The sequence below is a fragment of the Mustela erminea genome, chromosome 4 (assembly GCF_009829155.1).
Source record: "Mustela erminea isolate mMusErm1 chromosome 4, mMusErm1.Pri, whole genome shotgun sequence".
NCBI classification, from domain to species: Eukaryota; Metazoa; Chordata; class Mammalia; order Carnivora; family Mustelidae; genus Mustela; species Mustela erminea.
In genome coordinates, this window is record NC_045617.1 from 8,437,071 (window position 1) to 8,454,006 (window position 16,936).

The window sequence follows — 16,936 nt, forward strand, 5'->3', positions numbered from 1 at the left end:
GTGCACACACACACTCTCTCTCTCAAATAAATAAATAAAATCTTAAAAAAAGATGAAAATGAACAATTGGTTTTCTGACAAGAGAGTGAATTGTTTCTGTCCACTGTAACTTCAGTTCAATCGCAAGCCCTTCAGGGGCACAGGCGGTCATCTGTGGTTCTTCTGTATGTCCCAGAGAACCTAATCCACCTGCACTAGATGATTAATCATCACTTGTGAATTTTATTTTACAAAATTTTGAATGAAGCCAGAATAACAAAAACAACAGTTACTCTATCCTTTCTAGTTTACCACATGAACTTTCTCATAATGACACCACCACCACAATGATAAAGATAAAACATTTTTCAAATAAATTTACTCCAATTCTACATCAGGACTGACCTAAGGCACCAAACATAATCCTGCTCACTTTCCCTTTCAGAACCTATCATTGGAAGGTACAAAAAATCACCATCTCCATAGCATTATTTATTAGGGAACTGGAAATCAGAACCACCGAGAGACATCACTTCACATCCACTAGGATAGCAAGAATCAGAAAGACAGAAAAGCAAGGTATTGGTGAGGATATAGAGAAATTGGAAGCTTCATGTGCTGATGGTGGGAATGCAAAATGGTGCAGCCATTGAGGAAAACACGTTAGCAGTTCCTCCCAAAGTTAAACACAGAGTTACCACTGGACACAGCATCTCTCTTACCAAGTGTATACCCTAAGGAACTGAAAACGAGTGCTAAAAAAATTGTACACACTGTTCATAGAAGCATTATTCATAATAATACCCAAAGGTGAAAACCACCCAAATGTCCATCAGCCAATAAATGGATAAAATGTGGTTTATCCACACAATGGAATATTGATCAGCAGGAAAAGGAATGAAGTACAGATCTACTCTACAATGTGGATGAAAGTTGAATACAATTCACGCTGAGCTGAAGATGCCAGACACAAAGTCCACATCTTGTAGCATTTCATTTATGTGAAAAGTCCAGAAGAGACGAACCCATAGAGACGGAAAGTGGATTCGTGGTTTCCCAGGGGTCAGCGGGGGTGGGGTGGGGATGAGGAGTAATAACTAATGGGTACGGAGTTTCTCTGGAGGGTGATGAAATTGTTCTAGAATTTGATAGTGGTGATGGCTGCACAATCCTGTGACTATAATAAAAGCCACTAAACTATACACTTTAGAAGAGTGAACTTTATGGTATGTGAATTGAATCTCAAGAAAGCTATAATTTAAAATTTTTTAAATAAAAATAACTACAATTAGAATTAATACGGGGAATAAAATAAAGTTGTTAGTGGAGCAGCATAAATAAAAAAGGAAGGTCAGCCATACAGGAATGTTTTTAAAATAATAATAATCATACATCATAACATTATATAAAGATCCTAAGTTTCTCTCCACAAATTTACTTTTTCCAAAGACTTTGTATTGATTTATACTTATTTTGAAAATGCTGCCTAGAGGCAAATTATAATTAATACTTGGCTACTAATTTGGCCGGGGTTGGGAAGTGGATGGATGACATAAGAGAAGTGAAAAAATACACATACATCATGATTTTCCAAAAAAAGAAGAAGAAGAAACAAAAATACCAAGAAAAACATTGACTTTCATGCCACAAAGAAGTCCCAAAATCCAAAGTAAATGAAAAGAATATGGTATAAGCCCTCTTAGACAAAGGAAAATGCAAAATATTCATAATAATAGTAGTAATTCAATCCAAAGCCAAAATAGTCACTCCCCTGTTTGCAAACAATTATTAAGTAAATATCTGTTCCAATTACACACACACACACACACACACACACACACACACACACACACTAGTGTATGCAGAAGAGAAAGGTCAAAGGAAGTACATAATGTTTTCATACCAGAAATCCAAAGGTAAATTCCAAATCATGCTCCCTGGGGAAAATGATAGTGTGTGAATCTTCTCCCCAGTGACCGTCTTCTCAGCATGGTTCCTTATTCTTTGGTGTGAATTTTTAGATGGGTCTGATGTTCCTGTTTACTTGGAGCTTTTCTGCAGGGTGGCCGACTTCAAAAAGAATTCCCATTTTGAATACAGCATCCAAGTTCAAGCTGATCATGGTCAAGAAGGCTGTGTAAAGAATTCTGGGTGTGCAAAATAATTCCTGAAATGAATCATCTTCACTCTGCGTCAGCTTAAAAAGACATAAGTTTCATAGCCTATGTGGTGATTCTTTTCCACCTAAGGGAAAGAAGATGAATTATTCTCCTCCAGGCCAGACACCAGTATAGGATGACCTCTTCCAAAGCAGCCTGAACAGGGACTGAGCAGAAAAGATGATGAGTCTGCAGGTCCACTGGGACCTGACCGAAGTGTCCTCGCTTCTATTCCACAGGAGGAACTGGCCATTCTCAGCAGGAAGACATGGTAGGGGCAGAGGACAGTCCTGACTGCGTGTCTCATAGCAGAGGAAACAGCACAGTCCTACCCAGTGGAAAGCAGTCCTACCCTTGCAGCCACCAGAGCCCAGTCACTCAAGGATTAGCATTTTGCAATGATCGAGAAAGTATTCAGGACACTCTACTTTTCTAGGAAATTCACAATGAGACCATTCAAGGATCTGAACGATCCAACAGTAAGAATCACTATTAGCCTTGTTTAAATCACATAGCTAATCACAGAACTTTTTTTTAACGTAATGCATACAAATCTACTAATATCCAGTAAAACACGCTTGGGGAAACGCTCGTCCATACTCACAATGTTCCATGTTTTAGCTAAATTTTTTGATTTGGTTTGTGATAAGGGTTGCCAGATAAAACACAGGATGCCCACTTAGATTTGGATTTTAAATGAACAGCAAATAATTTTTCATATTAAGTGTGTCCCATGCTGTACTTTTATTGACTAAATCTGACAACCCTGGTTGTGACACATACCCCTGAACAAACCATGTGGGACTTGAAATGCCTCTTGTTGCCATTCCCCTGTGCATCCTACTTACCTCTCCCTACACCCTTTATGACCTGACTTGAAAATGAAGCATGCTAGTTACGTGGGCCACCATTACAAGGAAGGCCATTACCTTCTTCAGGGTAGCACTCTGGCACCCCGCTGGAGCCTGTTATGAGGTTGCCATTTTCATCATGCCGTTCTAAGGTCCCAGGGGGACAGGTGGGAACAGGGGTGGTGGGTTCAGGGGTGGTAGTAGTGGTGGTGGTCGTCTGCGTAGTGGTTCGAATGGTGGTCGTTGGGCGTGTGGTGGTGGTCGTTGGACGTGTAGTGGTGGTCGTGGTCGTGGACGTGCGGCGGGTGGCTGTGGTTGTGGGCCTTGGGGTCGTCGTGGTGGGTCGTGTGGTTGTGGTGGGGGCACGAGTGGTTGTTTTGACAACTTCCAAGCCCACCAAAGGCTTCCCTCCTAGACTCAGAATGGGCTTATCCTGGGCACTGGCCACGGGTTTGCCATGCCGCCCCTGCCCAAAGAGGGGCAGGCCATCAGGGCTCACCACGGGCGTTCCTCCTAGATCTGAAACAAAATCAGACAAAGGCTGTGCAACAAGATGAGATCATCCAGAGGAAGTCAAAACCAAATGTGAAGTGTCTTCTCAAAGCTTATGGATTCTTTTATTCGAATCAGTAAAAAGCAAAGGAAACATTAAAAGGATACTCAGCAGAGGTAGCAATATCGGCTGCTATCCAGTAATTTCTCGCCGTCTTATATTGTCCCTTACTCTGAATTACCTTATATAATCCTCTAAATGCTTCATCGATATGCCCCATTACCCTGAAATAACTCTTAGTCTCTAGTCAGGGAAGTAATTCTTTCCTCCTCTTGATTCCTACACCTAAGGAAGAAGAGTGTTACTTTGTACCTGGAGTGGCAAACTTAGTCTGTAAAGGGCCAGAGAAGACAGAGAGCCAGATATTTGAAGCTTCATGTTGCAGCTTCTCAACTCTGCCCCCATGTTGCAGCTTCTCAACTCTGCCATTTCTGTGCAAAAAAGCACAGAAAGTACACAAGGGAGTGTGTCTATGTTCCAATACAACTTTGAATATGGACACTAAACTGTGAATTTCAAATAATTGTCACATATCACAAATATTGCTATTCTTTGGTGTGTTTTTTGTTTTTGTTTCTCTTTTTGTTTTTTGTTTGTTTGTTTTGTTTTTGCAATCATTTAAAAGCGAAGAAACTATTTTGAGCTTGCAGGCAGTAAAAAACAGGCAGCAGCCAGGGTTTGGTCTTTGAGCTGTCGTTTGCGGACACCTGCTGCTCTGGGCTGCCCTATCTCAAGAGGGAAGTCGCGTGCCACCTTTTCTGGAGGCAAGAGTAGAACTACAGTTGTATCAAGGAAAAAGCTAAGTTCTGCCCCTTTGGGACACTCCTTTCCACATGGCTAAAAATAACTGGACCAAGGGCCCCATTAAAAATGGGCAGGGATTTGTTATCCCACAGCTAGTTTGTTGCCTAAACCAATTCTCACTTACCCACAATGGTGCGACCATCTCCTCCTAGTTTAATTCGAAGAGGATTTCCTTGTGAATCCTGGAGGTACCTTCCTTCTGCGTTCAACACCAACCCACGATCCAGATCCACGACCTAAAACCATGACACAGATTAAAGAATATACTGAGCATGAATCCACCTGCACAAACATATCCAAGAAGGCTCTGCAGAAGGAAACCATAATGTGAGTAGAAAATATTATTTTTGTCTGCATCATTCACAAGGCCTAATAAGAATAAAGTGCAAAACAGTCCCATTTCACATTATAATGGCTTAACCATAGAATATACAAATTGTTTTCAATTTCTCAAATATGCAAAAAATGTTCATAATACTGCTACCATTTAGTATGCTGTGTGTAATGCCGAAAAGAAGCAAATAACTTAAGTATTCATCAGTGGAGGGAAGGGACTAAATAAAATATGTCCCATCCACATAGTGGAAAGCTAATGGGCAATGAAAAGGAATCGGAAATTCTACATATATTGACATTAACTGCTACAGACTGAGATTACAGGACTGACTATTTTGCAGAAATTTAAATATATTCATTTGTGTATATAAGCTTAAAACTGCAGAGAAAAATAATCTGGATAAATATATACTAAACTGTTAGCAGTGGTTATCTCTGGGGAGTGGTTTGGGATGTTGATTAGCTTAGAAATTATCTTTTGCATATATTTCTGAATTGTTTTAACTTCTCACCATGAACATGTACAGCCAGTGTATTAAAAATATGAAGTGTTTCATATGGGATCGGGAGGGAGACAAACAATAAGCGACTCTTAATCTCACAAAACAAACTGAGGGTTGGGGGGGTAAGGGAGTATGGAGAGGGTGGTGGGGTTATGGACACTGGGGAGGGTACGTGCTATGGTGAGTGCTGTGAAGAGTGTAAACCTGGCGATTCACAGACTTGTACCCCTGGGGCAAAAAATACATTATATGTTAATAAAATCTTTGTTTTCGGGCGCCTGAGTGGCTCAGTGGGTTAAGCCGCTGCCATCGGCTCAGGTCATGATCTCAGGGTCCTGGGATCGAGCCCCGCATTGGGCTCTTTGCTCAGCGGGAGCCTGCTTCCCTCTCTCTCTCTCTGCCTGCCTCTCCATCTACTTGTGATTTCTCTCTGTCAAATAAATAAATAAAATCTTTAAAAAAAAAAATAAAAATAAAATCTTTGTTTTCAATTTAAAAAATTAAAAGTTTTTAAAAAAGCATGAAATGTTTCCATCTGGCTGTAATGTCAAACACTGAAGTTGCTATAACAAAAAACAATTTAATTTGTAATTAAATCGCCTAATAGAGAATGTAGGCAAAAATTTCATATTCTAAGAAATTATAAAACTTTGGGGGGAAGAGCTATTCTTATCCCTGTTAAGGAACAAACTCATACTCTACACTGGTGGTTCTCTAACTATGGCCTGAACCAGCAGCCTCACTGGTCAGATCTGCTAATTACCTAGCCCTACTCCAAACCTTATTTGACACACCCCCAGAGATTCTGATGCTCCATAAAGTCTGAGAACTGTGACTGCACAGTAGGTCACTGGAGGAACCCCTCCCAGAGGGCCATTTCTTGGATGCTGTCTCAGTAATTAAAAATAAAATAAATAAATAAATAAATAAATAAACCCTTCTTTTGAACTCTACTCCACACTGTTTCAATGTGAAATTTTTTCAATAATATTTGACTTTAATATACATTCTTCCTTTATAAATTCCTGTTCCTTTAAGAAATGATAAAATGTATCTTGTTACCTGTGACTAAAAATTTTATGAAGTCTCTGAATGTTTTCCTAAACCTTACCGCTATAAAGGAATTTGTGACTGGGGATTCCCAGTCAAAATATGAATAATTTTGTGATTCTCTGAAAAAAAGTCTTTCAAATCCTTGAACATTGTACAGTGTTCTGCCCATTATCCTCTAAATTACAAAAAATTCCTAAGCATTTAACCCCAAGAAGTTAAAGTCATTTATTTTAAACACATATAAAATACTATTAATTATTTTTTTATTTCAGTCAAACGACAATCATTGGAAAATTCAAAAGGTGATCTAACAAAAATTGCCTATTTGATCCAGTGTTTTTTGGTTTGCTCAGTTGTTTTTACCGCACTTTCTTTTATAAAGGATCTGAGACAATTTGGAGAAAAATGTGTATATTAGTTAATCAAATAATAAAAAATAAAAATAAAACGAAGCTAACAGAGGTGGAGAAAAAGAAGTCCATTTGAGGAGCTAAGCATCAGAATCTACGTAATTGCTGTGAGGTTGGAAAAAATATTTGTGTGATCTTCCTAACCAGTCAAAGCAAACAGGAAGTAAAGGCCCACTTATCTTATTAATTATGAGAAAAACACGAACTAGTCACTCAGAAGAATAAAAGATCCTTCTGAGCACAGGAAGAAGCAATATAAGAATATATTGATGTATGAGTAGTTAAAGCTGGAGAAGAATACGAAAGACCATTTCGTTTATTGCTACACAGTGCCCACCACTTTTCTCTTTCCAACAGCATGAAAACAACTCGTATGTGTAAAGAAGTTTACCCTACCCACTTTGTTCCTTGAGGGCCATTGATAATTCTTTGTCCACTTGGATTTCCATTACTACCAGGAAGCACTTCCCCTTCTACATTTGGTCGGCCATTATAACCTACATGGCACACAAAAGAGAACAATAGCAGCAACAACAACAAAGCCAGAATCTGGTGAACTCAACACTCCTGTAAAGTTGGCTTCATACCAAACTCTAAGTAATAACACATCATTTCGAACAGAAATACTAAACAGAATTTTAAGACAATAATTAGTATATATTAGACTACAGTCTTAAATTGTGACTTCTGAGTACCAAATATGAATGTCTATGAAAAGTACAATAAAGTGACAGTTTTCTGACAATATTGGGGAAAGGAGAGAGTCCAGCACAAGTTTTCTAGATAAAGCTTAAGACAGTAGTGGCTAGCATGTTTATTTTAACCATTTAGAAGATGGAGGGAAGCAAAGTTGGAAGGATGGAGAAACTCTCTAAAATATACTAGAAGTTGTTCCGCTCTTCTTAGCAGATTATACTAAACCCAACAAGTATTTCTAGCTGAATCAGGTCCAATCATCAGCCACCAGCTGTACATGCTCAGTGCTGGCCTGTGTGGGGCTGCTTAAGAAGTGTCTGCTCAGAGATAAAGTCGAAGGTCCCGTTAGCTGCCCCTTCAGTTGCTGCTCTGTCTGTCCCTAGCACCTGCCCATCGTCCTCCTGGCATTTCTGATCAGCTGCAGTTACTCAAGGTCTGTGCTGGGAGCACTCTGATCCAGCCCCACCCATGGCATAAAGTACTTGGGCTTTCTGAGGGTCAGAGACTTACTTTTCTCACTCAAATAGCGAATGAAAACTAAATATTAATTGAATTTCTGCTGTATACAAGGGAATGTGGATTTTATATCTATTATCAGGGTCTAAGGTTTGCTTAAAATAGTCCATTTTAAGAGTAAACTGTCCTCTCCATGGGGCATTGTTCTATTTTTTTTTTTTTAACATTGGGCTAAGTACAGTCTGTACATAGTACAGACTAACAAACACTAATACATTGATTGAGGAATCTTCCATTAAGTACCAATTCCATGCAAGGAGAGTGCACGGTGTCACTAAGCTGAATGCAGACATGGACTAAACACCCCAGATCCTGCCCTGGGTCCACATAGACTTCAATTCATAGCTGTCTACATGGTGTCCTCAATGTAAGTCACACATCTGCCTCTTAATCCTCCATATGACAATCATCTTTAACATGCATTTTCTGGAGGTTTTAAATAACATTCACTGATTGAAATATCTAAACAATTCGCACACAAGACACTGAGTTTGTCCCAGGGTGTGTTGAGAGTTTTATTCGCAGAATCAACAAGAACAAGATCCAGCCTACACAGTTACCTAATTCCTTTCTGTGGATTCGTTAAATATACCCTGGCAGGTGAGCAGCTAAAAATAACCTAAAATACAGGAACCTCGTTTGGCATCATGACCGTGAAGCATTTTCACAGATTAAGAGCACATGTTGGGGAATGCAAAGAGGTAGTATGTGATCGAGGCATGGCAGAGGCCTGGAGAATTAGCACGTCTGGAGTGGGAACTGCAGCTCAGCCCTCAGAGCTGTCTGACCTCGGGGAACCGCGCAGATCCCTGGGCCCCTAGTCACTCATCTGAAAACCAGGAGACACAACACAAGAGGCAGTTAAGAAGATGAAATCAGTTACATCTGTAAAGCTCTTAACACAGTGCTTGGACGGAGCAGAGACTCAATAATGTAAAATAAAAGACTCTCAAGAATTGCTACGAACCCTTTTGAGGACCCCAAAGAGAACGTTATTAAAAAACGAATTACCTTGTCTGGCAGGGGATCTGGCCGGCTGGCGCGAGAGGGGGTTCCGGAATCTCGCGTTCATCATGCGCTGGCGCAAGGAGAGCATGGGGGTGGTGGAAGAATAGACCGCAGGGGCGCGGCTGGTGTACCGCTCCCGGGCCGGGGTGCCCGTGGGGGGGCTCGGGGTGGAAGGGCTGCGCTGGGGGGGTCTGGGCGGGAGGTGCGAGGCTCTCGGGGAGCTTCCTGGCGGGGGAGGAGGAGGACGCTTCACAGGAGTGTCGTTCTCGTCCTGGGGGGAGCCCACCCTGGGGAGTGAGAGCACGATGGCAGGGTCCCTCTTGTCCTTAGCGATGTTCCCATCCACGTATTTGCTGGCCCTGGGACTGGAGGAGGAGGGCCACTTTGGAACAGAGGGGAGAGGGTCCTTGTCCTTTCCTCCTTTAAAAAACATTGCGTCTTCACCCTCCTCCTCTGCCGAGACCGACTGCTGAGACTTAGAGGTGAGGGGCTCCCTCTTGGACGGCACGGCCTGGGGAGCGCGGTCCTTGTTCCCCACAGCCTGGGGCCCCACTCGGCCCGGGACCCTGGGGCGGGCGTGGGGGTAGTGGCGGGGGCTGCCGGGCCTCAGCGGGGAGCTTGGGGGTCTGCGGAGGTGACTGTCGCCCGCGCCTCCTGCGTGAGCCTCCAGCTGGCGGGGTTTGGGAAGGGACAGGATGGGGTCGCTGGCCCGGGCCGGGTGTGCGGGCGCCCGGGCGGCTCGGGCCTCTGCTTCTGTGCTGTCGTGGCTGTTTCCGCCAGATCTGCCCTCGGAGTCCTCGTCCCGATGGTGGGGCGACGTGGGAAGCACCCCTCGGGAGCTTGCCCTGTGGGGGGTCTGACTGCCTCTGGCCGCGTAGGGGTCCGGGAAAGAGGGCGCCGCGGGGTGGGGACGCCCAGCCTGGGGCAGCTCGGGCTTGGGTTTGGACAGCGGACGCCCCACTTCCTTGCTCTGGGGGCCGCGGGACTGCGGCTGCGACACGGAGACCGCGGGAGAAGGCTGCCCTTCCGGAGCGCCGGCCCGGGCACCCAGCCCCTGGCCGGGTGCCGTCCTTCTGGGCACGCCCGGCCCGGGGTGGTGCTGGGACCGAGTCGCGGGCCGCCGAGCGGGGGCCAGCTGCGCCTTGGGGTCGCCGCCCTCCACACCCACTTCTGTGCTCTGTTGCACGTCCAGCGCCTTGGAGGCCAGGGATTTGCCCTGAGGATGCACACCTGCCTCAGTCCCCGCGAATTTGGGGTTCTCCGCCAGGGGCTCCTTCCTCTGAAGGCTCGCCCCTCTCTGCGGGCCTTTTCTTAGGGGGTCCACGCCCAGGGAGGCAGGCTTCCTGGAGGAGGAAGACATGTGGTCGTTTACCACGGTGGCAGGAAGTGGCTTCTCGTCCTCCGCTTCGCTCTCTGCGCCGTCTCCATGGATGCCCAAGCCTTGCCTGTGGTCCGAAGCTGGGTGAGAATTCACCCTCGAGTGGACTCGGGGGGACACGGTGGACGGCGGGGAGCTGGAGGGATGCAACCGGGGTCCTCGGCCGCGGCCAGCCCGGCTTGGATATCTCGTATGGGCAGCAAAGGGCTTGTTTCTGAGCAAACTGAAATGTCCAGAGACAGGCGGACCTGCGGGTAGCCGGGCCCGAGACGTCGGGGCCGTGGCTTCAGCCTGCCTGCCCCTATCTTCTGTGTCATTGTCACCATTCTCATCAGAGGCATCCTCTCGCTCAGAGACCTGTGTCCTTGAGGAGAGACCAGAGGACCAGGAAGACTTGGACTGTGATGGCACACTGGACTTGGAGGTCGGGGTGTCCTGACCATCCTTCCAGCCCCTGGACAGTGGAGCCCCGGGGTGTGGTTCCGTGGGCAGCGGCCGAGATGATCCTTCCTGGGGTGGAGAAAATTTCGAGGATGAGACTGAGGCACCCGAATTTTCCTCCCTACCCCCAAAATGGGGTGCTCTCCGCGCCGGCAACGCTGGTTTTGTGCTGTGGTGCGCAGGGCCTCTGTCCCGCAGGGCGCTTGAGGTGGCCTGGCGGCTGGGCCACAGGGCGGGCCTGGCCTGGGCGGTGCTCTTAGGAGACAGCCGCTGGGAGGCCCCGTCCTTTGGGTCCCGGGAGCCGGTGGCTGGCTCGTCCTCCTCTTGGCCCACTGAATCATTGTCAGTAGAGCTGGGGGGCAGATGGGTGGAGGGCCCCCCTGAAGGGCGGCGAGGGCTACCCTCAATGGGTGTGTGGCCAGCGGATGAAGACGTCCCTGGATGGGGGTGGGAAGACAGAGAGGAGCCACCCCGGTCTGCGCCTTCCTTTCGGGGCAACACTGGGGTCTGCACTCCTACTGGGGTCCTCCCAGGAACAAGGACAGGGGGGACAGCTCTACTTGGTGGCCTCTGCTGTGGCTTCTGCTCTTGGGTCTCTGAGGGCAACGTTGGTGGGTCCCCCTGGGAATCCAGCTCCTCCTCATCAGTGATTTCTGTCGACTGAAGATCCAGAACTTCAGTCCTCTTAGGGTGCAGCTGGGGTCTTCTGGGCACCCCACCATTAGCCAATATTTTGTTCTTCAAGTCAAGAAGAGGGTTCTTGACGTTTCTGCCTCGGGGAGAAACAGGCAAATGAGTGTGTTTTGTGGAAGCAGGAACTTTGGGAGAAGTCTCTGGCTTTTCAGATTTCCAGTCATCTTCAGCATGGGTCTTCTGCTGCACATCGGACTTGCCGGAACCGGCTATAATAGATTTTAAAGATTCTGCCGTCAAAAAAATTGAAAGCTGAGAAACATCAGGTGAGTATTTCACAAGCCTGGTAAAAAGTGTTGAAGATCTATACTCAAAACTAAATGGGGATGTGTTGTGTGTGATTTGCAGGTGACAGGTGAGCAACAAATCTGTAATTTTAAGGCATTGCAAAGAGTTCCCTATTCCCCCTAACATGTCTGTATTTGTTTTCTCCTTCTTACTTAAAATCCCTTTAATAATGTATACATTATAATAGGGCCTGAACTCAAAAGACTCCCGGGGTAGGCAAAACATTTTATTACAGGTGCGCTACAATTTACTCTTTCCTGAGAGCCGGGTTGAATGCAGGAAAGGGCGCTGCTGGAGCAGGGAGAATTTATACGGCAGTGGGGGACCCAGAGGGAGCAAACCGCATCTATTTGAATTTTTCCACCACAGAACTGTTTAATATTGCACTGTACTGTGACTCCTCACAACACACCACGCAGGAGACAACTACCAACATCTGGTGTAAATATGGGGAGGCAGAAAAGAAAACACAGTCTAGGAACCATGAGAGACTGTGGACTCTGAGAGACAAATTGAGGGTTTTGGAAGCGAGGGGCTGGGGGGATGGGTGAGCCTGGTGGTGGGCATTAAGGAGGTCACGGATTGCATGGAGCACTGGGTGCGGTGCATAAACCATGAATCTTGGATCACTGAAAAAATAAAATTAAATTAAAAGAAATAGAAAATACAGTCTAAAAACACCTCACTCCAATCTGGGATTTTATTAACCTCCATTTTGACAGTGATCAGATAATGAGGTAATTTAAATTCTTCTGACTAGAGCTGCACTCCAAAATAATGGAATATAAACTAAAAATCTTAAGCACTATCTAGAAATTGAAGAGAGCTAGTAATTAAAAATGTCACATTACATCAGTAAAAATGTTATTTCCCTGTCATCATAAGCCCCAAATTACACAGTGTTATAAAATCAATCACATAATTAATACATTCATGTTATTGGAATTAATACATTCATGTTACATTCATATGACTAGAAATCAATAATCTTTTAGTCTCCGGCGAGACCAATTTCCCAATGGGCAACAAAAATATTTCAGAAATCAACAGGTAAGGGTAGCCCCCCAAATCGTCAACACAGCAGTTCTAAATCGATGAGCATGATTCAAAGTAAGACACCACATTTAGCAGTAATGAAGAGAGACAGAGATAGAGCCACAAACACACAATGCTTACTTGTTGGCATAGCGACAATGAAGGCTTTGGAGTGAGGCCCCAGTCCTCTCCTGTTTGCGGCCCGGATTTTGAAAAGATAGCGTTCCCCAGGCTGCAGACCATCCACTAGGGCAGAAGTAGTCTCTCCAGGATAGGTGAGGGACTTTGCTCCAAATGGTTTGAGAGCCGGGGCGTATGAAAGAATGTATTCTGAAATGATTTGGCAGACGGTTGGAAGGAGGAAACTGAAAACAGTCCTGTGTCCAGCAGACAGACTGTATGGGCAGGATGAATTAGAACGTGCATTACTAAAATTAATACTGTAGCAATGCACGCCAAGTCGGCAGCCGGAGCGTAAAGACACAACGGACGGTGAACTCACATCCATTCAGGCTACGAGACAAGGCCATAGAGTGAATTCTCGGGCAGATTCCCATTTTCGGCAAATTAAACATATGGAACCCAGGAGGCCAGTCTTCACACAACGACCAAATCTATTACACTGCATTGGAGTTTTTCTTCATTGTGCTTATTTAATTTACTAATTTACTATGTCAGCATTAATATATCCTGAGTAGAAAAACCCGTGGAAGATTTAAATGACAATGGTCAGAACTGAGTCGGAAGAGCTACCAAGACCTCAAGGAGTCTCGGAATATTAATCTGGGCTATTTTGCATTAATCCCATATATGGAGTATAATTTCCCTTTTGTAGGAATTACAATCCTGACTCAATATACCTAGGTAAGGATATTTCACAGTATTTAAAACTGTAAGGAAAAGGTGCCAGTTCATAGATTTATGTGATGTCTAATGTTTCCATCTCCAATCACTGATATTTATGAATATGTAATGCACTTGAACTTTGAAAATCAGAGCAAATTCAGTCCAAGCAACTAATATAGTTGTATGGCTTCTATGGAAATGCTGTACCATAAAGAAGCCATGTTTTTTTTTGTTTGTTTGTTTGTTTGTTTGTTTAAAGATTTTATTTATTTATTTGACAGAGAGAGATCACAAGTAGATGGAGAGGCAAGTAGAGAGAGAGAGAGAGAGGGAAGCAGGCTCCCCGCCGAGCAGAGAGCCCGATGCGGGACTCGATCTCAGGACCCTGAGATCATGACCTGAGCCGAAGGCAGCGGCTTAACCCACTGAGCCACCGAGGCGCCCAAGAAGCCATGTTTTGAAGCAGAATTTCCACCCTTGACTAAAAACTGTCATGCCTCTTTTCCTCTCAATGTACTCAAGACTTAGAAAGTTTATCAAATTAATGTGAGTAGGAGCTAACCACAAAAACTCATCTGAATCACAGAAAAACCAAGCAACTGTCATACTATCTTTCTCATATCTAGAGAAGCACAGAAGACCTTTCCTCTTCCCTGAGATCTAATCTTTAAAAAGTACATAAACCTAAAAACTTCAACCAAAAAGGTCTTTGCAGCATTTTTCTGAAAAAAAAAAAACACCCCACATTCTTTTCTTTTTGAAAATGAACAAACTAGTCATTTGTGGTGGTCAAAAGTAAAAATTAAAAGAACCCACTGTCTATAAAATTTGGTAATACAGGTTTTTGTAAGAATTCAATTCATCTGGAAAAAATGTAACCATGTCAAACTATATTCTTCCATTGTGTTTTATATTTGTCGCACATACAACTCCCCAGTGTGATTATGAATTTTCAGGCCCACCATCACTCCTTTGTGAAAACTGCCTAAGCAGAGTTAAGATTCTTGAGTTCTTTTGGACACAAAAACTCAGTAGCTGTTACTATTTTTGAAAATATTTCATTGACTACCAAGGAGGTTCATTCGCCAGAGAGCTATAAATATAAACTAAGATGTGGGAGAGGGAAAGAAAGCAAATAAGTAGCATGATAATAAAGTCAGGAAAGGAGCAACAATGGACTTTTTTATAACTAATGAAAGTCATCAGCCAAAAATGTCTTTATGCAATTTTCAGAATCCTTGCCAGCATCATGACAAACTGTCATAAAAAGGATGATTTAAAGGGCCAACTAAATATTTCTTCTCTTCATTTGCTTCTCATTTATTCCACTGGGAAAAAAAATGAGCAAGAATACTACAATATATTCTTTAAAATCTCCAAGCAAATGAGAAAGCATTAGGTTTAGAAACTACTCCCCTAGGGGCACCTGGGTGGCTCAGTGGGTTAAGCCTCTGCCTTCGGCTCGGGTCATGATCTCAGGGTCCTGGGATCAAGTCCTGCATTGGGCTCTCTGCTCTTCAGGGAGCCTGCTTCCTCCTCTCTCTCTCTCTCTGCTTGCCTCTCTGCCTACTTGTGATCTCTGTCTGTCAAATAAATAAAATCTTGAGAAAAAAAAATAAAAAGAAACTACTCCCCTACGTGTGCCTCCCTTAACTTCCATTGTTCCATCTTTACAGGTCCTCAAAGATAACTGAGATATCTTTGAAAGTTGAATACAAGAGAACATTTCAGCTTTTTCAATTAAGAAATTCTCAAAAGAGGTTAGTAGATAATTTTCTCAATTTCTTTAGCCTTACACAAACCTTTCATAGTTTTTGGACATAGATGTAGGTTGTCTTCCAAAATCAAGCAATAGTATAATGTACCCTTACGGCACATCTGTATATGCGATGTCAGAGGGAAACCACCATACAGCCTTCTCAAGTGTCTCTGAAAACACTTCTGAAAGGTTCTTGAATGTTTTTACACCAAAAAGAAGTAATTTGTGTTTTTATTTCATACTCTCAAGAGATTATTTTTAAATTTAGCTGTGAATATTTTATTCTATTTTAATTTGGTTTCATCTTTGGTATTTTTTTTTCTGTTTTAAAGTCACATTTTTCCTCAACCAAAAAAAATTTTAATTAAAATCTGACAAATAGGAAAAAATCCCTTTTTATTTAATTTTTACTACTTTTTTTTCAAACCCATTAAATACCTATGGTCTCATTCAAGACATCTGTGGTCCCACAGGGTTTCTACTTACTCCCACATTCCGTAATCTTATTGGTACAATGAGAAGATCCATAGAATGAAACACAAGGCTGTCATTTGTATGGGTAAAGGTTATGATGTCACACCCATACAATTAAAAACACCCCTCCTGATAGCAGCACCGAAATCGCTGTGGATAGGGAAGATGAAAAGTCATCTTTATGAGGACCTGGATCCTCCTGACAATGAGACCCCTACATGAAATAGCCTTGTTCGTTGGGTTAGCGCCCCATACACATATGTTGCTTCCCTATTGCTCTCGCAGTCACCAAGCCTGCTGTTAGAGTTGGTGTTGATCAGAGGCAATGTACACATCTCTATTTGGAGTATGTCTCTTCTGTGTGCACTCGATACCTTAAATAATGAGGTTCCTACCTTTCACTTTCCCCTCGGTCTCAGGCAGTGCGTCCCAAGCTACAGTGACGGCGGTAGGCTTGCCGTTGACTGGCCAGACATTTAAGTTTTCAGGAGCTGTTGTAGGAGCTACAAAGGGACAAGGACCCAAGGTTTAAAAATGCTCTTATGGGTATTTTATAAGTAAGGGACATATGGTTCCTGCAAATAGATTTTTCAGGGCAGCACTACTATGTTCATTGTTAATATACACGATAGAAAACTCCACTCTGTGTTACTCTTTGTGCAATATAGTGGTTATGTCAGTGCTACTGACTCATGTAGTGAGTTCAGACATATCTAGGGAAATGCTTTTAGAAATTCAGAATATCTCTCATTGATGAATCTTGAAATATATAAATAAGATTATAATCCAGTTCGAACTTCTTTTTAATAAAACTTGTAAAGACATCATTTAAAAAAGAAAATAATTGATACTAAGTACAATTCTCCCCCAGAATCAAACGCAAGCTCAGCCTCAGGGAAGAAGATTCTCCCTACCCTCCCTGCCCTCCATGCATTACCCAGGGGCATGCACACATCCTGAGGTGATTTGTAATTATGCTCTATTCTGGGATGTACTATGCTCCACATGTCAGGATAACATGCTAATGAAGACGGCCAGTGAAGGATAAATGTGGGCAACAAGGCCCGAACTTCTTTGCCTTAGTACCTAGAAACACATCCCAGATTTAGGGTTAATGTTACTTTTTTAAAAATGGCCCTGCTGGACTTTATCAC

The 16,936-nt window shown here is 43.6% G+C and overlaps 1 protein-coding gene across 5 annotated transcripts in view; it reads right to left on the bottom strand.

Annotated features, from left to right (window-relative positions):
• The window catches only part of FNDC1 (fibronectin type III domain containing 1), a 113,574-nt gene that overhangs the window by 39,517 nt on the left and 57,121 nt on the right, over positions 1–16,936 (bottom strand). For 4 of the 5 annotated variants that reach the window (XM_032338582.1, XM_032338580.1, XM_032338579.1 and 1 more), the window contains 6 exons: positions 16,178–16,285; positions 12,845–13,033; positions 8,872–11,589; positions 7,045–7,145; positions 4,471–4,582; positions 3,068–3,508 (listed from right to left, as the gene is read on the bottom strand). In XM_032338582.1, coding sequence (XP_032194473.1) covers positions 3,068–3,508; positions 4,471–4,582; positions 7,045–7,145; positions 8,872–11,589; positions 12,845–13,033; positions 16,178–16,285 — 3,669 coding nt within the window. The remainder of the gene's footprint in view (positions 1–3,067; positions 3,509–4,470; positions 4,583–7,044; positions 7,146–8,871; positions 11,590–12,844; positions 13,034–16,177; positions 16,286–16,936) is intronic. The other variant, XM_032338581.1, reaches the window with a different exon arrangement.